The sequence below is a fragment of the Rhinolophus ferrumequinum genome, chromosome 10 (genome assembly GCF_004115265.2).
Source record: "Rhinolophus ferrumequinum isolate MPI-CBG mRhiFer1 chromosome 10, mRhiFer1_v1.p, whole genome shotgun sequence".
In the NCBI taxonomy this organism is placed as follows: Eukaryota; Metazoa; Chordata; class Mammalia; order Chiroptera; family Rhinolophidae; genus Rhinolophus; species Rhinolophus ferrumequinum.
In genome coordinates, this window is record NC_046293.1 from 15,905,421 (window position 1) to 15,933,076 (window position 27,656).

The following is a 27,656-nucleotide window of genomic DNA, read 5'->3' on the forward strand; positions in this document are numbered from 1 at the left end:
ATGATTTTTCACTATATATACACTCTTCATGACAAATAGAAGGTAAAAAGAAAAAATAGAAGGTAAATCGATTTCAGGTTTAAAGGAGGAAAGAATAACATTCTTGCTAAAGAAAAGCCTACAACTTAAGGATAATCATTCTTAATATTTTTTTTATTGTAAAAACCATCAGACTTTCAAATGAATTTAAAAATTTTTTCAATATTACTTAATGAAAAAGTCTCATATTGTCATGTATAGGATATATCAACATTTACTAGTCATCTGTCATATTTAATGAAAACACCATTATTTTATGCTTGGAAAATCCTCAAACCTTTTCTCTAGTGAGTGTACATCATAATTTAAAGGGTACTTTCTCCACTTAAATTAAAAAAAAAAAAATTTATCGTAAGGCTACAAATTATTATATACCAAAGCAATACCTAGTTACATGCTTTACAAAGTCCCATGAAAAAATAATTCAGTTGTTCCTAATCCCTGATGCAAGGCACTTCAAAGCACCCGCACAAAACATCCATGTAAACAGCAGTACAGTACATGATTTAAATAACATGAATGACTTTACACAGCTTGACCTAGACTAAAGGAAACATAAAATCCATTATAGCCACAGCTAAAAAGCATGTTAAGATTCACAACAAGGATTTGTTTCTCTTATTATAAAAAGAAGAATAAGCCATATAACCTCTTAGGGAAAAAACAAAACAAAACACACCTCATAAATATTTCCATATTGAGAAGCATGCTCCTTGGGTGTAAGTGATCAGGAGTAAATGCAAATCGCATTTCCGAATACCCAGCTTTACATGTGCCAGGTCTAGGAGTGTGGACTATTCATAGCACCACGGAAAACACGTTAGAAAATCAAAGGTACGTTACTTCAAACTAACCTTACCATGAGGTTCACTTAGTCCACAGTAACAAACAGCAATGATGTAGACAAAGGATTTTTGAAATTACTGGCTTATTAGATTTCCCTAGTGAGAAAAATTCTGTATTACTTGTATCAGTACATCTCATGGACATAAAGCACCAGTTTAAATAAGATTATCAAACAGCTCCAGCATCTTGTTGCTCAGCCTGAAAGTTCATTTCTCATCACTTTCCACGTTACATCCTTAAAGCCAAACAGGATAAAATCCGAATGATGATACTGAAGAGAGAAGTTCAGTTCTTTCCCTATCAAATGTATGTCTTTCAAGTAAAACACAGATGAAGTAAAATTAAAAAGGTCTACTGCATTCTCTGGAACCTACCATTCCAGCAGAATAGTTTCTGCCTATTAGAGGGGCGAGGAGGCCAAAGCCAGGGCCCGATGCCCTGTCAGGCAAGGCCACAGTAGCCTTGGTGCCGCTGCCACACTCTACATTTGTATGACTAAGCAACTCTCACAAATGCTCACCACTGGGAAAGCAGAGGTCTGAGTACAAATACGACTCTGGGAGCCCAGGAAACACCGCTAAAAGCTACCAAATGAGGCTCCACGGAGGCTGAACATCACACATGAAAACCAACACGTGCCTCTTTACCAGTAATTCTAATTATTAGCATGCCCTTCTTAGGCATAAAAGGGATAAAGGTGGACCTAAGTTTATGCAGTTAATAATCAAGTATAAATATTCAGACTCTTACATTTTAAAATTACAGATTAAAAGTGACTCACAAAAGAAAAATCAATTTTTTCATAAATGAAAGACAGTTTATAAAATGCTGGAATGGTAGTTAAGTCGAATATAAAAACTCGTATACAAGAAAACCCTACTTTTTCCTTCCACACCACGTAGGTTTATACAGTTGATTCTACCACACAACTGTTCTATGATTATGTCACCAGAGTAAAACACTAAGAAAATTCTTGCATTAGCAAACTGAGGGCCAGTTCTTGACAACTGCATTAAAACTGCAGCATCGGAGCAGAGCTGAGAAGCACCGTTCTTACGCGTGGTTTCCTCCCTCCTGTTCTTGTGTCCCACAATGATTATTAAAGGAAGGAATCTGGTCTGTAAATGACTGGGTCATCCACGGCGCATTTGGAATGTCACTGAAAGGTGCGTCTCCACTGTCAGCTGCTAGGGGGAAAAGAATGTCAGTTTATTGTTTAAAAGTTTTAAATGATCAAATTAGGAGATTTTAACTGTCCAGTGAAGGGGAACTGTCATTAAAATAGTTAAGCAAGCTTCTTGAATACAATTTCAAGTTTCTGTTCGATTTTCAGATATAGGACTAATAAATCTTCATTTGTTATTTAAGAAGGAAAATGCAACTAGGAGACTTATTAGAGTCACGGACTTAAAGGAAATGAACTGTGAACGTTTGTGTAGTTAAACATTAAATAACAATCAAATTTTCTCTATGAGTCACTAAATAGATTTTTATATTACCATTCATTCCCATTCTTCAATAATTTTCTTTAAAAATATTTTTTCCCCAATCCTGACAAAAGAAAGTCTTTGAAAGAACAAACGTGGGGCGGGGAGTGGGACGACATACTCAGCCCATTTGAAGAGAAGCCGCAAGTTTCACTACTGCACAGATTTTCACCATAAGCACCACCATACGCTGCTTCATAACCCGGATCGTATTTTTCTTCCTTAACAGCCATCTTCTTTGCATCCTCTGTGAGGAAGGTAAAAGTGATTTAAAACTGATTTTGTACAACAATTTTAAAAACAGCTTTATTCAGAAATCATGATGAAGACATCTTGTTCTTGGATGTTCACATATACTAAGGTACATCTTTTGCTATAATCTTTTAAACTCTTTGTACCATGTATTAAATTAACTCATAAGAATGTTAAAAGCCTGTAAGATTTAATTTTAGGTGGGCTACTACTATGTTTCTTGTATTTTCAGTATCTGTAGGAGCACCCAAAGTAGATGGAAGACCTTGGTAAAAGATTTTAACAGTGACTAGTATCAATTATCACAACACTCTGGCTACAAATATAATTGTTTTCTTTTCTCCTGCTTTGAGATCCACAACATACCTTCTGCAACGTACATATACATAAAATGAATGCAAGGATTGATAATGGTGACACACCTTGGGCAAGCTGTAGGTCAAATGTATATTGCACCTCTTGAACCTCTGTGTTTCGTTCAATGCCTTTCAACTGATCTCTTAAGTCTTTCAGCTTAATGTAGTAATGAACTTTGTCCTGGGCTCGAGGAAACTGAGCACACCTTGCACTGGATGATGGCATAACATAGCAGAGCTAGAATCATAAAATTTTATAGTTATAGAAATAATTCTATTGAATCCACTCATATTGAGATTAGAAAATTAATCTTTCTTTGGGTTAAATAACGTGATACTTGCCACATATCAATATATGCAAAATCAATAAAAGTAGTTGTGTTTGAGTTCAAATTTGTAATATCTACTTATTACAAGTCAATAAATCAAAAACAATGAGGCTTCTCCCCACACACAATGTTCATCTATCAATTAATAGTCTTTTCTTCTTAGTAGTACATATATGGTTCACAATTCCAAAGGTAGAAAAGGGCATATAAGTTTACAATGAAAAGTCTTCCCTCCCAATTCTGTCTCTATCTACCTAGTTCTCTTTCCCAAGGGCAATCAATTTGCTAGTTCCAAAAGTATTCCATAAATATACAATCAAACGTGTCTGCATGCTCCCTCATCCCTTTAAAAACACACATAAATGGTGACATGCTCTATTCTCTGTCCTGCACCTTGCTTTTGAGATAATTCTGTATCAGACAGCTATATCAGAGTAGAAAGAACTTCCTTTTTTCTAACTATGTAGTACGTTTCATGTTTATTTAACCAGAGCCCAACTGTGGGCATTTAGGTTGTTTCTAATCTCTTAATATTGCAAGCTGTAGTGAAAAACCTTGTATATACTCAATTTAGAATAGGTGTGAGAGTATTTGTTGGATAAATTCCTAGGAATGGAATGGTGAGGGAGAAATACATTTACATTTATCATTTTGGATGATGGTGACAAACTGTCCTTCGCAGAGCATAAAATATATAACAATGTATCTCTTATACATTTGGGTGTGAGACTACTAGATTATGGAATTCCCAGTTGCAATTTTTGTAGTTTTTAAATTGGCCTCCAAACCACGTATTACAGAAAAAAAACATTATTTACTTATTTTGTTTTGTTTATGAAGAATTTAGAAAATCCTGATTCACAAAGATATGTAGGCGCAAATGCTACCACGTTTTGTAACAGCACATTTTCTAATCTCAAGATGTTCTTTAATTACAGTGATTCAGAAATTTGAAAAAGTAGATTTTTTTGGTTCAAAGATGAATCACTTAACATTATCAATAACTGTGAATATTTCATAAGAATAAAATTTAAAAGATAAATGCACTCACAGCTCATTATAAGAGCTAAAATTATCTATCATGATATGATTCAAGTTCACTTATTGCAATACTACAATCACATATCCGAGAGATGTACCTGTACCTCATGTGGCACCGAAGGGACAATAATTCAGTCCTCTATAGGAAGTAGTGAACTCACCTGTGCAATTTTACCTAAGTAGACAAGGGTAGGCCTCAATTTGAAGAAAGACCAGTGCTACAACCCACTTTATCAATCACATATTTATAAGAAGTTAAAAACAGAAGAAATTTAAAAAGGAGAAGTTCAAATGTATGTAGGTGGCAGAAACTTTATTCTGAGGTCTCCACAAACACCTGTCAACACACTGGCTTCTCCATCACTTAAAATGCTATCCGTAACACACGGATCTGTGCATGTGTGTTTTTTAAAAAGTTGTAAACGAAACTTAAAACTATATTTAAGAAGCAATGTTTGAACCAAACGTCTGCAGAAATGACAAAGTTTGAAAACCACGGTGGTGTTTCATGACACCTTCATGCCTAAGACAATGATAGTACCAAGTGCCGGTCAGGTTGGCTGGATGTGTCTATGACTGCACAGTACTATTTATAAGGTTTTAAAATGAAAGTGGACTAATATATATATAAATGGGGCAATTAGCAATTTTACTAATTGGGATGTCTATATTGACATGTTTGTTTCACAACTGAATAAGGGTTAACTCACTTGAATTTGACAGAATATGCCATTAAATGTGTTTTGAACATAGTGAGCTAGCTCCTCTCAATGTTTCAGCCAAATAACATAACATCAAATATTTCTTTTCCTTATAAAACTGTAACAGTATCTGAGTTAATTTGCAACTATTAGTTCAAGTTGATATACAGATATTATTCAACAAAATACAGTTTTTTTCATGGAATAAATTACAATATATAGGACAAATAAAAAGGGGAAAATAGCTACAATAAAGATTCATATATAGGTGATTTACAAATGTAATTTTAAGGACTTACAGTTTCTGTGTCTGGGATCTTATGGGGTTGAAGTCCAAATTCTAAGTTCTTAACCTTTACTCCAAAAACTTCTTTACTAAAAATTTCATAAATACCTAGAATAAAAATCAAACACATTTACATTGCCCATAATGTTAGCAAAGAAAAAAGATAAAATTTAAAAGTAAATCTTACATTTTCCATTAAACACTGCTATTCGTGGCTGATATTTCTGTAATTTTTGCACTAGAATACGTCCTCCTTCACGAAATTCTTTACTAAAATTGAATTAAAAAGTAGTCAAAATATAAGTATGGCAATATTTATAATGTGCTAGATTCAGATAGCTTTCAATAAAAGATCAATTCATATACTATTTGTTAAGCTCAGCTTGAACTAGATACATATGATGTTCCTCGAGTGCATGAGGCACCAGAATGGCCAAGGTTCCAACCTATAAAAATAAATGCTATATAATTACCTGGAAAGATCCTTGCTGCCTGGTGTGGTCCTTTCCACCATATTGGTAAATCCAATACCATACTTCCCTGGTAAAGTGTGATCATCCATATGGTTCAGTTGGACCTCACTCAGTCCTGACATAAACAGACACTTCCCTGTGAAAAAGAGTTCAGTTTATTTCTGTAGAAGGTCAAAGGTTTTTGTCCTATGGACTGATGTGGTAGTCTCCATTCTATTCTTGAAATTAAAAAAAAAAAAAAGATTATAACATAGATCAAATATCGTTATCGAGCAATTACTACATGCTTGGTACTATGCTAAGTCCTTTGCATGGGTTATCTCAATCAAGCATCATAATTATCTTATGAGATACTACTATTATTATTTCTTTTTCATACTACTATTGTTACTATGTCGGTAAGGTATGCCTATCAAGAATACAGTTAGGGGCCGGCCCGGTGGCTCAGGTGGTTGGAGCTCTGTGCTCCTAACTCCGAAGGCTGCTGGTTCAATTCCCACATGGGCCAGTGGGCTCTCAACCACAAGGTTGCCCGTTCAACTCCTTGAGTCCCGCAAGGGATGGTGGGCTGTGCCCCCTGCAACTAGCAACGGCAACTGGACCTGGAGCTAAGCTGCGCCCTCCACAACTAAGACTGAAAGGACAACAACTTGACTTGAAAAAAAGTCCTGTAAGTACACACTGTTGCTCAATAAAGTCCTGTAAAAAAAAAAAAAAAAAAGGAATACACAGCTAGTCAGTGTAGAAAACTTTGGAACTGTTTGTTCTCATTTTTAATAATTGGTGATACCACCACCTGCCCCTGGAACACCTCCAAAAGATAAACATATACCAATGGATTCGGAACATTGAAACACTTTCACAGTGGAGAAAACATAAAGTTCAAACTTTTCTAGAAGAAAGTTTTTGAAATAATGGAGACAGTATGTTATTAGTTCCCAAAACATATTACTATCGTTTGCCCTAAAAGTTTTTAATGTTACTTAGATAATCATCTAGTATTTCCCAAAGGCCTACTGCATGCCTTGTTCTATTAGGCAGTGTTAGGGAAAACCATTGATACACAGGACTTGGTTTGAAAACTCCCTCTTCAAGTGGGAGGCTTTAATACTATTTTCTGCCAGATACAAAGTATCTGTCAAGAATGTTTCCAATCACAGCATTTCTTAACAACTACAACTTGACTGCCAATGATCAAGACATTTCATCTCTCCTAGGAAATAATCAGCAGAAATCTGGAGAGGTCAGTCTTCTGTCTGCACTGACACAACCATGCATTATCATACTATGTCTGTAAATAACTGGAAAAAAAAATCCTTAAAAAAAGTAGTAAAACTCATTTGAAACAATTCAAACAAAAGAGAAATACTCCTTTTCATAAACCTAAAGGTTAACAGTGACATATCATTTTGAGCCTTTTATTTTTGTGTACACAGAAAACATGTAAGTGTATTCACATATATACAATCTCTCTTATTAAAAACACAACTTGGTTTAAGAAAAACCCAAACTATTGACAAAGATACCTAGTTTAAAAGTAAAATAATAAGAAAAAGTAACCACTTACAAAAATGGTTTCCAGGTCCAGGGTAATGATGCCCTTTGTAAGCAGCCATTAGTCCTGGGTTGATGCCAATCTACAAGAAATGTTTATACATTTTAGTCTTGAAAAGTAAGGTTTAAACCTTACGGCTTCTGTGGAGTGGTGGACAACACTGAATTTATTAAAATAAAAATTTAATCTGACATCATAAACAGTATCATTTATCAATTAATTACCTACTTTTGATCTGAACAAAGTATTCCATTTTGAGGAGAGAAATTTCCTTTATACTAGAAGTTTTGCTGGGTTTTTAAAAACCAGTTTGATCCCTCATATCCCCAGGCTCCCCCACCCTCCCAACTGGGGTGGAAAGAGGTCCTGGGGCAATCAGTCAACCTGAGCCCAAGTGCAGCTACAAGTCTGCTTCTCAACTCCAACCAACAGCTTACTCCACATCATCTACAGTTGTTGGCATACTGATGTTTCTTAAAGTTATAGACAAAAATCAAAGTTCAAAATCAGTGTTGTCATTTATGGAGAACTCACAGGTGTCATGTAATCTAAGTGATTCACGTGGATTCTTTTATTTAATCGCAACCTATGAGGGCGGTACTACTATGATCACCCTTGTTTCACCACCGAGGTTAAGGCTTATCCAGGGTCATACCTACGCGGCGGTGGGACTGGAAACCAGACAGCCCCACTCTGGAGCCCACCCTCTTAATTAAACACTCCCACATAATTCAACCTCATGAAGGTGACAGCATTTCCTACCAAAAGGATTCTTAGAAATGGTTCTGTTCAGCAAAATGATTTGCAAGGATAAAGGTTAAGTTAAACCACTGATGCTATTTATAAAACTCAGTGAAGACAAAAATCCTTACAATCACAATGTCCAGATTGAAGGTCAAAATGTCTGGGAGAGTCTTGGTCAGAAGTTCAGCTTCAGAAACACCATTAAAACGGTCAACTTTTCTTTTCACTTTAAATGTGTCTGTAATTTTTTCTTGCTTTTCTTTTGATTTTTTGGCCTTGGCAGATTTTTTGGCCTCAGCAGGTTTTTTGGGTTCCGCTGGTTTTTTGGGTTCTGTTGTTCTGGGTTTTCTTTTCCTTCCTTTTGGAGTCACTGAAACACAATAATTTCCAGAATGTAGATGCAGAAAACTTTAGACAGCTTTCCCAGAAGTCATCCTGTCAACATCCTTTTTACCTTTCTCTTCTGTTTCCCAACATCTGCAGTATCTTCCCCTTGTTTCACCCTAGAACGGGGTTCATGTGGCCCCACCCCCACCCTCCTTCCTCCACTGGAGGTTCTTGGCATACAACATCCATCAGAATCAGATTGATTTTCCACACAATGTTACCTGGCATCTGGGCCTCTCCATGGATACAAAGTACCTATATACTATCTATAGGAATTCCAAGTGTGATTACATACATAGTTGAGTAAACCACTGAAAGAATAAGTAGGTAGAAAAACAAGGAGGAAGGGAAACATTTTAACTCAATTTCCTTCAAATTCTGAGTGGTAAAAAGCCTCAAATGGCCTGAGGGCTTGTTTTAGAGATTTTGATTGTATATTGTTCCACACGCAGCTAAAAGAGATGAATTTAGAGGTGCTGGGGATGAAATCTCTGGTTGGCAATATTTTCTTTCTTTTCTTTTTTTTTGACAAGAATTACAAATATATTTAAATCTCAGACCTGGGAAATGGACTATGCACAGCCTTCTAGGGAAGAAGAGAAATGCCTTCTGTGCTCTGACAGCACTGCACCTCTGGCCTGCTTTCAGTCGTTGGTGAAACTGGTGGGAGAAGTTTTTCAAAAGGCAAGACTAGGGATCTGATCTCGGGACCTAAAGCAAAGTTTCTCAATCTCAGCACTACTATCTTAGGCTGAATAATTTTTGGTTGTGGAGGCCTGTCCTGTACACTACAGAATGTCTAACATTCTGTATTTAACAGCCATCCGCTAGATGCCAGTAGTACCCTGTCAGTCGTGACAACCAAAAGTGTCTCCAGACAATCGTAAATGTCCCTTGACCCCTGGTCAAGAACCACTCACCTAAAGTACCCCCCAGGAAGCCTTGGTTTTCTAACCTGCAGTTCTTTAACATCCCTCTTATCCTTTCTAAGGCTCTTGCGTTTTCCCAACCCAGCCTCCGTCCTTCCCTTTTTCTACCTGACACTCCTTTAGCTACTCCCTATGCCAAGGGATCCACATCCACTGGGGGACAGCTGGGGAGGTCCTAGTGTTTCCTGCCCAGAAAAACAGGAGTCAAGGTCAGAGGCATCTCCAATGTGGTGGAGTTAGATGTGCTCTTTCCTGGACTCATAAACGGGAACTCGGAGCACATTTCTCATACAATACTGCTGCAATGGAGAAAATCATTACTTTCTCTCCACCGCCCAACCCCCAAATCTATTCTCTGCTAATTCTCTATCTTGGTGAATGGTACCTCCTTCATTCGATTGCCTGAGTTACTTCCTTATTCCTCCTTCTCCCTCATTCCCCACAAGAAATCCATTTCCCATGGCCAGGTAATTCTACCTCCTGAGTAGCTCCTAATTCTGTCCTCCTCCACCCTTTCAGGTCCTCCACATGTCACGCCCGGATTATTCAGAGTCTCTAATCCACTCCTTGCCTCCAAATTCTGCTTGCTCTCTACCATCCAATCTGTGCTCTGTAATAATTCTAGGCTGATACTTTAAAACACCATTATATTGTCACCCTCTGCTTACATTCTCTCAGCAGTGCTCCACTGTCTTTGGGACAGGAAATATATATACATTCTTCAGGTTAAAGAAGCCTCAACTGCCCCATCCAGCTTCATCTCTCACCATTTCTTTGCTGTCCCCAGACTCCAGTGACAGAGAATCACTGCTTTGGTGCATGCTGCTCCCGCGGCCTGGAATTTTCCCCATCCCACTCTTCATGGGGATGAAGTCCCCTCAACCCTGTGTTTCACAGCTCTGGGAAGCTGCCTCCGGGTCTCCGTCCCAGTTAGGTGCCAACCCCGCGAGCTCTCACAGCACCCTATGCCCTTCTCATCGCATAATGTGTGTTAACTTATTATTTTCCCCTCCTAGATTACCAGACATTCGAAGGCAGGGCCCATGTTCTTTTATTCCCCCAAATCTATCATAGTGCTTGGCACATGGTAAGTACTTAAAAAAATGCATTACATTTTTTAACACTAAAATAGAGCTAAAATTCATCATTAAACACTTTCTTAAATAAACTGGCTAGTCCAATAGCTAACTTTCTATCCTGTCCTGATGAAAACTACCTTTTACAGGTTCCTCAGCAGGAGACGGGTCTGGAACTTCTGCTGGTGCTTGCTGTTCATTCATAACTTCCATATTAGGAGCTTCTGCCATCATTTGTTGAAATGGAAATGTACAAAAAGCTTGAGCCTGCTCAAGTGAACAGCTGAAAGAACAATTAAATATTAAGATACGAGGGTAAAGTTACCTAAATGTAAGTTTAAACAACCAGCTATAAAAAAATCTTCAGGATCCAAATATTCTGAAATCAGCCTTTACTATTTATTTAGAGTTGATAATAGATGAGAAGAGAGGAGAAAGATCCTTTCTCATATGTACACAGCCAACCTTTGCTGAGTGCCTACTAACCAAACGTTAATTACTTCTCTCACACAGTTTAATGACAAGATGTGTCATCAATAAAACTTACCAGTCCTGTCAAGTCAGCCTGTACTTTCTCTGAAATGAGATCATGGGACTTTTCTAGTACAGAAACTTCAGAGGCCGACCACAGGGTTAAAATGTCCACAAACACAGTTTGTGTTCTGACCTTCAGTATTTAGTCCTCTTGTCACAAAGATTCCCTCCAATCTAACTTTTCCCCCCAGCCTGGCTCGCCCCTAGAGCTTTAAGGAGACATAACTGAAACACAAAACACTCTGTACGTTTATGGAGTACAACATGTTGATTTGGTACACTTACATACTGCAAAGTGATTACTGCCCTAGTTTTAAGCTCCATCAATTCACATAATTACTGTTTCCTTTTTGTGGTGAGTACATTTAAGATCTTCTCTCTTAGCAATCTTCAAGTAAATAATACAGTATTGTCAGCTATCATCACCACGCTGTACATTAGTCCCCAGAACTTGTTAATCTTATAACTGGAAGTTTGTACTGTTGACCAACACGTCCCCATTCCCACCCTTCCTCCAATATAATTTACCGTTCTCTTTTGGTTTATTTGCCTGTTTACTTATTCATTCATTGGACCTGCTTTTTTAAATTATTGCTGGGTTTTTGCTTTTTTGCCATTGAGGACTAGTAGTGGATTATTTTGTAAATGTCTATGAATTTATGGCAAAAACCACTCTAAACTTCTCTTCTGAACATGATTTAAACTTTGTTCAAAATATTCCGTTCAATGTAAGGGACAGAAAATAATTTCCAAAAGATATTTCTGATTACCATAAAACACTATTTTCAGCTGTCGCCACCAGCACAAAGGGAAGTAAATACATTTTATGAAACTCAAGTTACAGCTAATACCAAATAATGCCATTAAATATGCAGTAGGGAAAAAAACAAAACACTAGGAAATAAAGTATTAGGTCGGCGCAAAAGTAATTGCACTTTAAAAGGTTAAAAATTGCAAAAACCCCAATTATTTTGCACCAACCTAATAGTTAAGTAGTAAATGCCGTTTACCATTTGGAGAGAAAATTCGTATTGTCTATGGCAACATACCCTACTTACTAGTTTTCTTTCTCCCTGACATGTGGAGAAAGAAGATAGGGACTCAGAAAGAAGAGATTAAAAAGACAAACTAGTAGTACACTTTAAACAGGCCAACTTTATAGCCTGGAAATCAGATCTTAATAAAATGGTTTTTTTAAAAAAAGGCAAACTAAAGCATTTCTCCTGGAAAAGTGTAAATGGCTGAGACAGACACAAAGAAACAGGCTATTTATCCATGGTGGCTGGGCTGCTGGAATGTTAAGATTCTCCAAGAAAAACAGGGGCCAATCCCCTTCTTTATCCAAAGGACAAGCCACTGGAGACATTTTAACTTCAAGCTATCTTTAAGGGTAAGCTGATTTTTAAAAAGGTTAAGAATTAGTGAAAAAGATATTAAATTATTATCTTAGGAATTTTATTTCTTTAAATATACTGTTCTCCAGTATATTTACTATACTGTATATTTATACTCTATATACAGTATATTTACTATTATTTAAATATAATGTTCTCAAATTATATTTAAAAAGATGATACAATGATTCAGTAAACATTAACATGAGAAAATATTATGCAGCCCCTAAAAATTAAATGTACTGATATTCTGTAAGAGCACAGAAAATGTTTAATGTATATTTTAAAGTGGAAAAGAATACAAAATAATACTGCAAACTAAGCCTACCCATAAGGAAAATACGTAGACAAGGACTAGAAGATAAAATGTAAATAATGAAGATAAGTGAGATGTCTAAATTGTGCCCAAAGTAAAACATACTTTTTCACACTTTTACTACTATTCATAACTCTTTTCAATAAAATGTCAAAATATCGGTTGTTCAATGTCTATGATTTAAATATTCTACTGAGGAGTGGGATAAGTCTAGGTTACTGGAAATTCTAGTAAAATGAACTGTAACTTTTGGTTGTGGCCAGTGGCAGTTTTCTGAAATGCTAACAGCCTCTTTCAGATGAAATATATAAAAGATGTCACAATGAGAGGACAGAACTATGCACGAAGTCTGTTCTTATTCTGTCACACTGTTAGGAAGGCAACCGACCACTCTCCCCTATGTGTCTTGCTACCACTCTCAGAGTTTCACTGATGTGTCCCATGTTGAATACATCAGAAAAAAATCAAACTTAAAATACACAAATTAGGGAGCCACCATTCACATTACAAAAGGATTCTGAACTTTTAAAAAAAAATTTCCAAAATGTGGCTCCTTTACATAGTTAGGGGTCACTAAACATCTTCAGAAATTTTGGGGCTCAGAAAGTGAAAATTAGTATTTTTGAAATCAGTTGACTAAAGTGAAAAATAATGCAGCAAAAATCTGGAGTTTTATTTTAGAGCTATATATCAATTTTGAAAGAAGTCTAGAAATGTGTCTATAATACTGATGTGTCCTTAGTCTTCTAAAAATGATCTTTGGCACTTTACGGTAAGTTAAATTAGAACAGAAATAAAAAAATAAAGTTGTGGAAAACGGAACATGTAAGTTTTGAGCTAATATATACCATCTTTGAATATTAAATTTAGCTTGAGCATCTTAATAGCTTCCTAACAGCTAGAACAAAAGAAAAGAGGGTAGATTACAACATTCTTAATTACTTGGCAGAAGAAAGCATTCCATCTGTACAAAAACCTTAATGAACTTGAAGCCTAGAAAACTAGAGTTCTGGATAATTTAATTTCCCTTTATCTAATAATAGTTCAATTTGTAAGCAGCATAATCTCTTTCAACCTTAATGTGAAAATATTTCTTAAACACATTTGTTGTATTTATATATGGTAATCGCCACTTCATAATTCAGAATTCTGCAATGTTTATGAACAATAATTGTCTCTGTCTGAGGAACAGCAACAGAAGAGCACTTATTCAAGCCATTTATCCTCTCAGGACCTATGTTCCCTCACCATGAAAATGAGGGATGAGATGTGGTGATTTCTACATAGAAGGAGAATGTGTAGGAAATAGGACCAAATGTGTCCAGAGTGTGGACGCACTGCAAGAGTTTTTATTTTCTGTAACTCCCTGATATCAAACTTGCAAATATGAATGATTTTATTTCCTCTTGTTCATTTTTTCCCCTATTTTTTGTTCCCATAACTGTTGTGTGCTACCCCTCTCCTTTTCCTGCCGTTAACCCCTTCCTCTCTCCTAGCCTCCATTTGCACCCCCCTTCTCTTGAATAACAGCGCTCAAAGGATTGAGTTTTATAACTGTCTGAAATTGATAAACTTTATTTTCCTGATGTTTCCAACAGTCATTCTCAAAATGTACACACTTGTGTGCACGTATACGAGTGCGTGCGTCAGTGCATGTACACACACACACACACACACACACACACACACAGGAGTCCAATTAATTCAGATTTTGCTGTATTTCAAGCAACTAAATCCTTTAAGGTTTTCTGTAAAATGAACAACTCCAACTTCTTTAATTTGTAATTATTTTCCACTATTTTAAAGAATTAAGTTGCTCTTTCTAAATACATTTGGCTTAGTCTATTCGGGCTGCTGTAACAAAATACCACAGACTGAGTGGCCAATGACCAAAAAATATCTCTTTCTTTCTCCTAGTTTTGGAGGTTGGAAAGTCCACATTCAAAGCGCCGGCAAATTTAGTGTCTGGTCTGGTGAGGGCCCACTCCCCAGTTTACAGAGGGCCGCCTTCTCACGGTAGCCTCACTCAGTGGAGGGAGTGAGGGTTATCTTTGGGGCCTCTTTCCTAGGGGAACTAATCCCACTTAAGTAGGGCTCTGACCTCATGACCTAATCACTTCCCAAAGGCGCCCCTCCAAATACTATCACACCGGGGGGTTAGGTTTCCACATATGAGTTCTGGGAGGACAGCAACATTCAGTCTATAGCAACACTGTATTACCTTTCATTTAAACAAGCATATACAACTGAATACTTACAAAAATAACAATCAATGCTAAATAATCCAAATGCTCAACTAATAAAGGACTAAGTCTACAAACTACGATGGAATACCATCATAACTATTTAAAGACTACATTCAGTATTGCTAAGGGGAAGTGTGTGCCTTCACCATGCATTACTGGGTACTTACTGTGCACAGTCTACTAGAAACTATAAACACAAACATTTAGAATAAGCCAAAGTCCCCAGTTCATATAACTAACTTCCTACAGTATGATTCCAAGTTGCCTTGGTCATTTTTTGGTGCTCAGAAGCAAGCAAACAAAAAATACTCCCGTCATAGCCACATCACCCTGAAACTGAGCAGGACTATCAAGTTCCTTATTCTAGAGATGTATTACAGAACCCATTACATTAGCTTTACCAGCACCCATTATACTGCTTATTCATACCGAGTTCACCATCAGTGAAAAGTGCCCTTTTATCACCTCTCCCTCATCTTACACTGCATCACTGATTATTCCACACCTCAGTATAGGATTGAGCCTCTTTTTGTAAAAGATGATTCACCGTTCCAGCCAGTTGGGTTTATCTGGATTCTGATTCAAACTATCAATTCCACAAACACCTCCCAGAGTTAGGTCGCTGACAGATGTTATCAGCATTTCACTGGTACCTTGAAGTTGTTAAACTTCTGAAGAAAACCAAGTTGGGGTAGAACTAAATGGCACATCAGTATAGACCTCTCTTCAGCTGGCCCTTGACTCAGTAGTAAACCAGTTCTGATTTCACCTAATTAGACTGCCATCAGTCCATCTTCAGCTTGCCCGCCCACCCACCTCCCACACACAAAGTGGTATGGCACAGCTGTTAGGGAGGAAGCCTTTGAAACCACACTGCCTGGGTTCAGATTTCTGCTCTGCCATTTACTAGCTCTGTAGGCGAGTTCCTTAACCTCTTCATGTCCCAGCTTCCACATTTGTAAAATGGGAATAGTCACACCTAATTCGTTGGTTATGAGGATTAAATTAGTTAACACATGTACAACACTTAAAACAGTGCCTGGTATATAGTAGTTTGCTGTAACAATAAAGACAGCAGGAGATGACTAAATATTTTAGGTATCTCTTGTCATCCTCCTCCTGATGCTGTCTAGTCTAATATTATTATATAAAAAGGAATGAACCTAGCTTGGTTGGTCTTGCTTTTTCCTGAACTTATTCAGAAGCCTAGTGATCACTAGTTCCTTTTAAATATGCTCAATAACCACTAAGAAGTAAACTTTTTGTTTAGGATCAACGTTAATAAATTGGAGGACATATTCCACCTTTGGAAGAAATAGGAATCCATCAGTTTATTTTCAGGCTTCAGACCCCTCTCCTGTTGTCCACAAGGACTGTTAAAGACTGCTGTAATCTGGTCTCTCACTTGAAATCCAACGCCAGGACATACGATTTGTTAGAGCAGCTAAAAGTTCTCTTACCTGCCCTTATTGGTCTTGAGTTTTAAGTCTCTTACGGATATTCATCCTGCCATTTCTAGTCTACAATCATGTTTCTTAACATAGGAGATGAAAAATCAAAATCAGAAGTGCTTTTTTTCTCTGTCACCTTTGACACCATGCCAGGAAACGAGGCAGAAAGCCCAGAACTTTCTTGTCCTTTCGTTGTCCACACTTAACTAAAAAAGTTATTCTTGGTCTCTAACATTTCTAGAATGCCTGATCTCATCTGAGGGTTAATCTTTCCTGTCTGTATTCTCAGTGGTCCATGTCACAATTTTTCAGTCCATGTCACACTTTTCCAGTCATTCTACTTCCAGCTTTGGTAAATGTCCTTTTCATGCTTATCTCATTAGAAACATACTGGTCTTCTTTTTCCTCTCTGGTTAGGCTGTTTGCTAGGACCCTTGAACTATGTTTTAAAGATTCTGGCTATATCCATGGAATTTTTTTCTTTGAATTTTTTTGAAATTAATCTTCCGAAATAAAAAGCAAATTCATTACCCAGCGTTCCATTCCATTCCTTGATTAGCACGAAGTAAAGGTGACAGAGAATCACTTTCTCAGGATTATCTGGGGCCTGTCATTTCAGAATCCCCACAGATACACACTCCTTACAATATTAACACAGAATTCTCTGTATTTCCTGAGGTTAAAGTTTTGCAAATCAAAATAAAAAATGATCAATCACCCTGGGCATGAAGTGAATAGAGAATATAAGTCAGACGGTTTTGAGCTAAATATTGTACCAGAGACCTATTACTTTGCTGTGTAAGGCACTGAGTAAGGTCTTATAACATGTAATTCATTTGATGGTAGGCTTTATCCAGGTTTCAATTCTGATGTGAAGTAAGATCACAAAGGTGAGAGTGATTTCCATTAAGTTCTGGTGAATTCTTTTATCTGTAAAGTTTTTCTGGGAGAGAAGTGGAGTGCTTTATTTTAGGATGATGCACAAAGTCAGTCCAACGTCCCCACTATACACGTATGTCCTTTCCTAAACTCGAAGACTCTTTTGGAGTCTCCCTTCCACATGACACATATTCACAGCATGTCAGAACTGGATTCCCAAGATGCCCTATTTTACAGACATGAACAGGCCCAGAGAACTTGCCTAAGTTCATGGCCCATCAATCACTGAGAGTCAGGATAATCCGCAGAGGTCTAAAAGCATTTTACTCCAATATAAATCGTCACCTTCTAAAAAACACCCTCTTACCATATCTAATTCTTTATTTTTTCATTTCGTTTTCTGCCAGTGCAAATCTCGTATCTCTTTTGCAAAACGTTCTCTCCACGCGTCTAACAGTCCCCAAAGGACATATTCAAAGTAGATTCTTAAGTTCGTCCCCAAGACCACTATTAGATATTTTTAGATGATTTCTTGGGAGTGCTATTCACAATCTCAGAATTCAAGAGCTCTAGGATGGCAATGTTATCTACCCTGTGGCCCTTGACAGGCTTTTAGTAAACCTTTGGGGAAGGGAAGCTACAGTAAATCTACGAAATCTAAAATGAAAACTCCTGGACGGATACGTGATACTCCATCTTTACAGCTCTTTGCATAAAGAGGGGTGAAGGGAAATGTAACCAAGCATGGCAACCAGAAATAGTAACAGGAGACTGCCGGCTGCTTACTAACGCATTTCAAAGCCGACTAAATGCCGGACAGGACTGAAGAGGGGTCCAGGTGCCGGAGTCGGCCCGGCCCGGGTGAGGAGTGGCCAGAGCAGGCGGCCAGTGCGCACGCGCAGCCCCGGCCTTTGTACTCCGGCGGCGGCACTCAAAGACCCCTGCGTGCGTGCGCGCTCCCGGCAGCCCCGCCGGAGGGGCGCGGGGGGAGGGGCAGCGCCCCGCCCCGGCCTTACCTGCCCGCGTTCTCCGCATCCATTCCCTGCTGCCGCTCGCGCGAACGGCTACCTGCCAGGCAAGCGAGCGACTGGTCGCTGTAATACCCCGGCGTATGTACAGCGGTACGACAATAACCAGACTTGGACACGATTGCTTGGCAGAACTGGGACGGCGGTTAACGCTCAAGCTCCTCCCACAAGGTTCTAGTTCTCCTTTCCCCCCTCCCCCCAGCGCAAACCCCACTTTTGCGCGCGGCTTCCGTTTGCTGAGGGCCAAATCCCACAACTTGTGGGAGTCAGGTGACGCAGGGCAGCCCAATCACGTTTGCTCCCCTCTCTTTGTGGCCACTGCTCGCCGCTTGGCCTTTCGGGAAGGGTGGAGGACAAAAAAAGGTGGGAGGCGAGTGCTCTGATGACGTAAACTTTTGTTCGCCCCGACTCTTTGGTGTTGGGCGGATGGTAGGTGAGTGGGTGATGGCTTCTGGGGGCGCTATTTAGCGTGGGCGGTTATGCTTATCAATCAAGATTATCCGGGCATTTCCACCCAAAATTTGATCCCGGTTAAGAACTTTTTCGTTAATTAACAAGCGTATTATGGAGGAAAGAAGAGACTATGGATCAGAAAACCTGGGAGTCGAAGCCATTGTATCATCTTGGGCCTCAGTTTCCTAATCAGTAAATTGAGATGATTGTACAACTGCTTTGTAAAATGTAAACCATTTACATAAACCATTGTGTGCTTTACTTTGCATGTGCAAAAATTCTAACGTTCGAAGTCTATGATAATAGATGCCATTGAGGCATCACGTTTTCCTTATAACTTTAAAGACAACCTCTTTTTCCCCCCAGTGGCTCTTATAGCTAGCATTTGTTTCATTAGTTCTCAAGTTGTCATTGGTGTTTGTACAAGGACTTCATTAAAAACTCTTAATGGAGATAGGCTTTCTTTTTCTCTAGTTTGCATGATGAAAAACATGGCTACCGTCTTAGTTCACTTTCCTTACGTAAGACGTAACAAACGACTCCAAACCTCAGTGGCTTACAGCAACAAAGATGTATTTCTCACTAATGTAATATGTGAACTGGGAGATGGCTGTGGCTCTTGGCTTCATGTGTCTTCATTCTGGTATCCAGGAAAGGGCTTTCATGAGAAGTACAGAATGATTAACTTGTATTACACATCAATTGCTTAAATAAAACTTTTAATAGTTTTAAACTTTTCAGAACTTTTACAAATACTGTGTCCCTTAGTAGGTACTACTGAGAACTTGACTCACGGTAGGTATGTGTAAACCCTGGCTTTTTTTTTCCCCTCGTAATGCAAGTACCTAACTTAAGCTTTGATTGTGGAGACATTCATTTCAAAGAGGCATCTACTTTGTAGACTGGCTTTCTAGAATAAATGCATTGCCAGACACTTGACTAGATGAAGAGCCAGGCCGCCTCCCCCAACGGAGGCTCCTGTGTTTTAGAGATCTTGGTTGATTTTAATAACTGACCACTTGGACTCTTCCTTGTTTATTTCTTTTTCTCCCATTTAAACTCCGACTCTTATGTTTTAAATTCACTAATGAAGAGTGAATCCGTGAAACCCCAAGCCCCCACCCTCCACCTCTGTGCAGTGTGGCTCCAGGTAAGCTTGTAATTTCCAGGTCTTGTAAGCAATAAACCTGTAACTTTCCAGTTTCCTGATGGCTGTTGCTGAAGGGTGTCTTGCAATTATAAGAACCATAAGGGCTGGTTTAGTCACAGCATTGGTTAGTCATAGGCTGAGACCAGTACAAAATAGGTGGTCATTGAATATTTGTTGAATTAATGAATGAACAACAGCTTAGCCTCTCTCTCTCTGGTTTTTCTCATCACTCAGGACCACAGTCTAGAAACGTTTTAAAGCAAGTGGCTTACCTCACTGATTTCAGAGAGGATTCTGGTAACTGAAAGTGTATGTAAAGAACTGCAAACTTTTCTCAGGATGTATTCACTCATGAAGAGTTACAGTTGGGTAGCAAGGGTCTCCCTCACTGTGGGGTCCTGCCCCTTCTGGGTCTGCCAGCTCTATTCGTAACAGCAGACCAGGGGCCTCTGCTTAGTTCCATCTTGTAAAAGGAAGCGTTTACTGGAAGAGTTGTTGGGGAGCAAAACATTGAACTTGGAAATGGTGAAGCAATCACAACAAAGTGGCTCTTAGCCCCTCCAGCTCTCTCTCACCACTCTGAATCTGAGTCTGGAAGACAGACTTGTTCTGCTGGTGAGCCCTGCCCCCCAGAGCTTGGGGAAGCCTAGGAGAAATGTCTTTCTCCTGTCTTTGTCAAATATGTCTTATAGGACAAAAAGACGGGCCAAGTCATTTTCTCTTTTCTTCCCAATCTTCCTCTCTTTCAAGAAAGCTTGCTTACAGTGGTTGCCCAAGGAGGGAGGCACAAAGAAACTTTTAGTAGGTGATGGATATGTTCATTATTTTGATTGTAAGAATGATTACACAGGTGTACACATCAAACTTCATCAAATTGTATGCTTTAAATATATGTGGTTTATTTTATGTCAGATATATTTCCATAAATGTTTAAAAAGTGAGTGTATACACACAACCATAATCCTTCAGAATTCAATCTTGCATTAACCTTTTGCTAAAAAATCAATCCATAACCAAAGCACAATCTAAAAATACATAAATATTGTCCATTTCAGTGTTCCTTTATTCCAGTAGCACCAAAGTACAAGGGCATAGCTCCCATTTGTTGTCTTGGTGTGGCTGTTGTCTTGATGCTGGGCACAAGGACGGAGAGTGCTTTTAACTTCATTCACTGGAGGGTGACCTCACCTAAGCACTCACACCTCAGTGTGCCAGTCTCCACCGGTTACTGAAAGGTAGTTGACGCGAGCAATTTCCTTGTGTGTGCTAAAGGACAAATGGTGCAACAATCCAGCCAGAGCTGAGCCCCAAACTCGACATCTGCCAGGGAAATCCTACTATAGGGAGGGTGATGACCGAGACAAAAACCCGGGACTGGGAAGCGGTTAAAAAAAAAAAGACTAGCTCGGGCCCCGAGTCTCACTTCCGCCCAGGTCACGTGCCCGAGCCGGCAGTGCTCCCGCTTTTCCATCCGGCGCAGCCCCCAGCTCTTGCACTTTCGGTCCGGCCTGTCGGCCGTGTGTCCGGCTCCTGAGCGCACTTCCTCCGGTGCTCTGACCGGCCGCCGAGCGCCTGTGCACTCCGCGGTACAGGCTCTCCCCCGGCACGCCTGAAGGGCGGGTGGGAGTGGGGTCCGTAATTTTCCTAGTGTTCCAAGGAGCGCAGGGAAGCCACGCGGGGTCGGACTTGCGCTTGCTCGGTAAAAGCTGCCTTTAAATTCTGAAGGCCCAGCCCCCGACACTAAGAAACCATTGAAGGCGTGGAAGGGACGTTCGTCCTCTCAGCGTCCTCGTTTCATAAACGACACGGGGCTCGGGGGTGGTGTGACTCCGTCTGTACGCTGCCGTGATGTTTCCCGGCGGGGTTTAGTCGTGAGCTGGGAACCTTTTAACACTGCCCGCTTTCCCTTCCCGTCCAGCCCGCCGACCATGCCCGCGGGCGTGTCCTGGACCACCTACCTGAAAATGGTCACTGCCAGCCTCCTAGCCATGTTCGCTGGGGCCCAAGTGGTGCACAGGTACTACCTGCCGGACCTGGTGAGTGCAGGAGGGTCCTGTGCCTTGCTCCGGACCACTCCCTTCTCCCCACAGCAGCAAAAGTGACCTTCAAACGAAATCAGGAGCAGGTCTGCTCTGGGACTAAAGCCTGCATCCCATTGCATTTAGGGCAGTGCATGTCTTGCCCTTACACAGCTTCACACTGAAGTCAAACAGTCTTAAAGTCTTACACAGTCTGGTGCCTGCCTGCCACTCCCTGGTGCCTGCCCTTATACCATCTCCCTTTTGTGCCCCCGCCCTCCTTGCCCCCGCTCCTGTTGTAGCCACACTGGCTTCCTTGCTGTTTCTCAAACTCATCAAGCCTGTTCTCACCTCAAGGCTATGTTTTTCTCTTCTTGAAATGCTTTCCTCCCAGATCTTGGCTTGGTTTCCTTCTTCAAAACTTCAAGTCTCTGCTCAAATAGCTCCTCCAGCAAGGAGGGTACTTTGGATAGCTTTAGAAGGATTGCTCCTCTGCTCTTCTGTCTGAGTCCTTTGTTTCCATAGAGCACGTGTCACAATTTGCAATTATTTTATTCCTTTGTCTTTACTTGTCCTTTGTTTCCTCCACGAAAGGACTGTGCCACAATAAGATACCACTTCATAACCACCATGATGGCTATTAATTTTTAAAAAACAGCTAAAGACAAGTGTTGGTGAGAATGTGGAGAAACTGGAACCCTGTAGTGCTGTTAGGAATGTAAAATGGTGCAGCTGCTGTGTAAAACAGTCTGGCAGTTCCTCAAACAGTTAAACAGAGTTACCATATGACCCAGCTATTCTACTTCTAGGTTTATACCCAAGAGAAATGAAAACACATGTCCACGCAAAAATTTGTACACAAATGTTCACAGAAATACTATTTATAAGAACCAAAGAGTGGAAACAATCCAAATGTCCATCAACTGATAAGTGAACAAATAAAATGTATATCCATATAATGGAATATTATTTGGTCCTAAAAGGTAGTGAAGTACTGATATGTGTGTCAACAATAGATGAACCTTGAAAACATGCTAAGTGAAAGAAACTTCACAAAAGACCACATATTGTATGATTCCATTTATATGAAATGTCCAGAATAGATAAATCTATAGATACCAAAAGTAGATTAATGGTTGCCTAGGGCAGAGGCTTGGCTGTGTGGAAATGGGAGTGCCCACTAATGGATATGGGGTTTCTTTTTGGGGTGATGAAAATGTCCTAAAATATATTGTAGTGATGGTGCACAACTTTGTGAATATACTAAAAGCCATTTAGTTGTCTACTGTAAATGGGTGAATGGTATGGTATTATATCTCACTAAAGCTGCTGCTGCTGCAAAAAAAGTCAGTTTCTCAGGACTTTCCTGATAGTTTTCTTGAAGGCAGTTTCGTATTTTTTTGCTCACTGCTTTATGCATTGTGGAGACTCGGTAAATAGTGCAGGAGTGAATATTTCCAAATGGAAAGCTTTCTTCAAATTTGTGATCTGTCGATAGTGATGCAAACTCTCCCTCTAAGTCCTGAAGTACTTAAGACATAGTTTGGATGATAGAGTCACATAAATATAGGGCTAGAAAGGGACTTAGATCACCTGTGAGTTCTCATAATAAAGATTATCACTGAGTAGCAGGGGACTTTTTGTTCCTTTTTTTACTCTTTCTTTGAAGTCTTTCAGGTCACATTTAATTACAGTCTAAGAAAGCATTGGCATCTATTTTTTTTTTTTATAGACAATACCTGATATTCCACCAAAGCGTGGAGAACTCAAAACGGAGCTGTTGGGACTGAAAGAGAGACAACACAAACCTCAAGTTTCTCAGCAGTAGAAACCTCAAACTACAACTCTGCCAAGAACTCTGTGAACAATATTACAAGTCTTAAATATATATTTTTGAAATTTATTGAGTCAATCTACTTGTCCTTATGCACCTAAAACAATGCTGACTATAAGAGCAGGTGCTCAGTAGATATTAACTAATGCATTGATATTTATTTATGATTTAACCAATGTTTCTTGACAACTGCCAAAGCTTATATATATCATCAGCTTCTTGAATATGGTTTGGCAGATATTTAGTTGTGAATATCATGTGAGATAAGAGTATTTGCCAGGACTCCTGCCCTTATAATTCTAGATTGTTTCTCTGAATAAACTTGACATAACAGCAAATAGGAATTATAAATTAACTATAATAAAAGTGACATTGACAATGCATATGGTGATAAGTTAATGTTTCTCTAAATATTGGAAAATACTATTTGTTAATTAACAAACTAAGTTGAATTAAGTTAAAATATTTAAAGTTTGAAGTTGGAATTGTGTACATAACAAAACTATAACAGTTGTGACTTGGATTGTCACAATTTCTTTACCCCCAAATTTAATAAACCATGTTAGTATTTAATTTTTCTTATAAAATGTATTTAAAGATAACTGAAAAACTTAAATGAGCACGTTATGGGTTTTGACTCGTATCCCTCCCCCAAAAAAGAAATTGAAATCCCTAGTACAGGTGAAAGTGACCTTATTTGGGAATAGGGTGTCTGCAAATGTAAGAGTTAAGGGGAGGTCATTAGGGTGGGCTCCAATCCAATACGCATCGTGTCTTTAAAAGAAGAGGAAAATGCCATTTAAAGACACACACAGGGAGAACGCCATGTGACAACAGAAGCAAAAATTGGAGTGATGCAGCTACAAGCCAGGGAGCACCACGGACAGGGCCACCAGCAGAAGCTGGGAGGAGTCAAAGAAGGATGTTACCCAGAGTCTCAGAGTATGGCCTGCTGACACCGGGATTTCAGACTTCTGGCCTCCAGAACTGTGAGAGAATACATTTCTGTTCTAAGCCACCCAGTTTGTGGTCCTTTGTTGTGGCAGCCCTAGGAAATTAATACAAACATTTCAACACATTTCTGAGTCTAAATACAGGACAAAAGTAATTGATAGAGCAGTTGGCTTTCTTGTCAGTGCTATTTTTCCAACAGAAGTTTTTTAGAATTCTGCATTCTTAACGATAATGCAGGCTTACTTCTTATCCAGTTAGCAAATTGCTGCATGATGTAGATCTTTAGTGTTGAAATCTTAAAAATAGTAAATCCCTAAATAGAAGCACAACACTTTTGTTTTACTCTCCATAGTAAATACCCTTTTCAGTTTAATAGCATAAAGCAACTAAATGAAATGGCTTATTTCCAGCCTTATATACAAGCTCTTTGTTTTCTGCTGCCATGTCACTTGGTACCGTATCATATGCTTTCAGCACAAAAAGGATCTCCGATTGTCAATGACAGATGAGCAGTAGCCCACCCTAGGGAAAGGGTCGGGATTCTCTCGTAGAAGATGGAATTTTTAGTTGAGACTGCTTGCTCTTTGCTAGTATTTTATTTACTGTGAACTTGTACATGAGACGTATCTTCTCTAGATCAAATTTTCATAGCTACCATTACTTGAATATTTTTCTTGGAAAAAAAATTGTATAACTTTACAAATGGTGAAGCTTGCTACAGCTGCCATTGCAAGGGCTTTGTGTCAGACGGGAAGAAGTTTGACTTCTTTTTTAATTCAAAGAATTTAAAAATGGGTTTCTAAACACTAATTCAGTAATTCTAATCTGGGTGCCTAACTTCCTCAAAGAGTTGGAATTCCAAAGGTTTCAGAAAAGATACTTGATTTAGTACAAATCAACAATAAAATCATTTTTTAACTCTGAACTAGTTTCAGCAATTGAATTTGCTAGGTGGGGTTTTTCTCATTGCTAACATTTTCAAATTCTAGTTCTCCACACTTTAGTACATGAATGCCAAATTGGTGAGCTCTGACAATGCATTTTGTAGATACCAGTGAGGAGCTCCTCAATCCATTCCAGATGAAAGGCTGGGGCATTGCTCACCCTTTGCATGAAGGACTCGCCCCTGGGGCACAAGGGGAGGACCCTCCTGCCATGGATGAATGCAGTGGACCATACTTTAAAAGCACCCCCCATACCTTTCTTTTATAGGTACAGAGTGATTGGTCTGGCTATTGAGGAAGAGTCATGATTTGAACCCAACTCTCCAATAAGAATGGCTTCATGAAGGTGAAAAATTAATTTTATAGTTAAAATCTTACCTAAAGTAAAATTAAAATCTTAGCTAAAGTAAAAATGCCATTATTTCAATAAGTGCTGATTCTAAGTGACTTTCACCAAGATATAGTTTTCCTTTTTTGAAGTTGACCTTCATTATGAAAAATATACATTGTGGTGGGTGTAGGAATGTGTCATCCAGATTCACCAAGGAAAGGCTTGTGGCCCCAGTGCTCAGAGCAGCCTTTAGTTGTCAGCTCATCAGGATTGTCCTAGCTAGCTGGCATTGTTCAGGGCCACCTGGAGGGGCCATCTAATGACTGATGGGGTAGAAAGGCCCTATCACTTCAGCCCAGGAGAGGGTGAGCAACGCTGAGGGCCTCTGCTGAGGGCCTCTGTTTTCGCTCCACAACTCCCCAGGGAGTTGGCTCAGAGGCTGTCTTTGGACTTGCCTTACAGCTCAACTCCTGCTCAATCCCATTTCCTTTCCTTCCACAGGTATTGATAGAAGGGCACTCCTTAACAAACATGTATACTCAACTCCATCTCAGTGCTTTGTGCAAAACCAAATATGTGATACACATAAACCAAAAATTAATAGTAGTACTAGATTATTCCTTCATAAAGCTATGGGAGGCAAAAAAAAAAAAAAGGTCCAAGATAGATAGTTGCAACCTGTTTGGTAATAAGTCAGTTAAACAGTTACTGTGTAAAAGTGTATGTGACACAGCTGCTTGTTTTTTACTGCAAACTGAGGGAGTATGCTTTTTATGCTTCCTGCTGGAAACAATGGAAATTCAGAATTTGTAATTGGAGGGTTAAGGTTCAGATGTCACTAATAAAATCTGATGGCTTTAACTTGTAGAACAATCTTTATTAAAAATGGTAATTTATTGTGGCCAAAAAATTGGAAACAAATATTGTAATAGCTAATGTAGCACTATCATGAAAGGAAGCTTATATCTCCATTATAGCATGTTTCTCTATGGCTGAGCTCCCATTTATTTCTTGTAAGGGAAAAAAGCAGCAGCAGATTTCTAAAGATACATACTTTAGTAGCGTAGTGGATAATTTCAAAGTGATTATTTGGAAATGAACCCTAGATAAATAGCTTGGTGGAAAGAGGTAGGAAGCATACAATGAACAGAAGCAATAGAATCCCGGCAAGGGGTCCTGGATTATCAGAAAAGTTGAAGTCCCTAACAAAAAAGTTAGTCCCTAGTTCATAAAATTAGATACTACAGAATTTTCTAACACACTCATAATCTTTGAATTTGCAACTGATTAAGATTCTCTCTCCCTAACCAGTTAAAAAACAGAAAGACTACCATTTTGGATGGCTACGTGACTAGTGAAATTAGAGAAACTGTTTCTCCCATAAATAAGAATACATTTCAAAAGAAATTAAATGATAGCTCAATGAGCACCTTGCTCAATTATCTGTAGTTGTCTGCCTGTGGGTGATTTTTTTAACGATAGCCTTTTTTATTCCTGTAAGTTTACATTTCTAGGAAACCTGCAAAGACATTACCGAGTTCCTGTATACATTTTCCCATTTCCATGAATGCTATCTTAATAACCATGGTACATAGTACACATGTCAAAGGAACCAATTAACTC

General features: G+C 39.0%; 2 protein-coding genes across 5 annotated transcripts; one reads left to right on the forward strand and one right to left on the reverse strand.

Annotated features, from left to right (window-relative positions):
- Window positions 1–125: 125 nt before the first annotated feature.
- TDG (thymine DNA glycosylase) lies at window positions 126–18,515 on the reverse strand. Of its 2 annotated transcripts, none has more exons than XM_033118017.1 (10): window positions 18,338–18,515; window positions 10,642–10,784; window positions 8,238–8,479; window positions 7,378–7,447; window positions 5,811–5,946; window positions 5,525–5,607; window positions 5,351–5,445; window positions 3,047–3,218; window positions 2,494–2,619; window positions 126–2,069 (listed from the first exon to the last, which is right to left on the reverse strand). In XM_033118017.1, exons 1-10 carry the CDS (start codon window positions 18,358–18,360, stop codon window positions 1,939–1,941), a joined length of 1,221 nt encoding a protein of 406 aa, XP_032973908.1. In that variant the 5' UTR covers window positions 18,361–18,515; the 3' UTR covers window positions 126–1,938. The 2 variants fall into 2 exon arrangements, with proteins under 2 accessions (XP_032973908.1, XP_032973907.1); XM_033118016.1 differs by having other exon boundaries at window positions 126–2,072.
- On the forward strand, window positions 18,408–26,361 carry LOC117029040 (uncharacterized protein C12orf73 homolog). 3 transcript variants are annotated; one of them, XM_033118021.1, is made up of 3 exons: window positions 18,408–18,520; window positions 21,871–21,988; window positions 23,703–26,361. In XM_033118021.1, the coding sequence occupies exons 2-3, from the start codon at window positions 21,881–21,883 to the stop codon at window positions 23,796–23,798; spliced, it is 204 nt and encodes a 67-aa protein (XP_032973912.1). In that variant the 5' UTR covers window positions 18,408–18,520; window positions 21,871–21,880; the 3' UTR covers window positions 23,799–26,361. The 3 variants fall into 3 exon arrangements, with proteins under 3 accessions (XP_032973912.1, XP_032973910.1, XP_032973911.1); XM_033118019.1 differs by lacking the exon at window positions 18,408–18,520 and adding an exon at window positions 21,411–21,538 and having other exon boundaries at window positions 23,703–26,358; XM_033118020.1 differs by lacking the exon at window positions 18,408–18,520 and adding an exon at window positions 21,517–21,651 and having other exon boundaries at window positions 23,703–26,360.
- Window positions 26,362–27,656: the final 1,295 nt, after the last annotated feature.

Excerpts from the sequence above, each read along its gene's own strand:
- TDG (XM_033118016.1), bottom strand. The coding sequence starts at position 18,360 with ATGGATGCGGAGAACGCGGGCAG. Across the intron at positions 10,785-18,337 it reads GATGCGGAGAACGCGGGCAG|CTGTTCACTTGAGCAGGCTC; the intron begins GTAAGGCCGGGG and ends TTGTTCTTTCAG. Across the intron at positions 2,620-3,046 it reads TGACCTACAGCTTGCCCAAG|AGGATGCAAAGAAGATGGCT; the intron begins GTGTGTCACCAT and ends CCTTCCTCACAG.
- LOC117029040 (XM_033118021.1), top strand. The coding sequence starts at position 21,881 with ATGCCCGCGGGCGTGTCCTGGACCACCTACCTGAAAATGGTCACTGCC. Across the intron at positions 21,989-23,702 it reads GGTACTACCTGCCGGACCTG|ACAATACCTGATATTCCACC; the intron begins GTGAGTGCAGGA and ends TTTTTTTTATAG.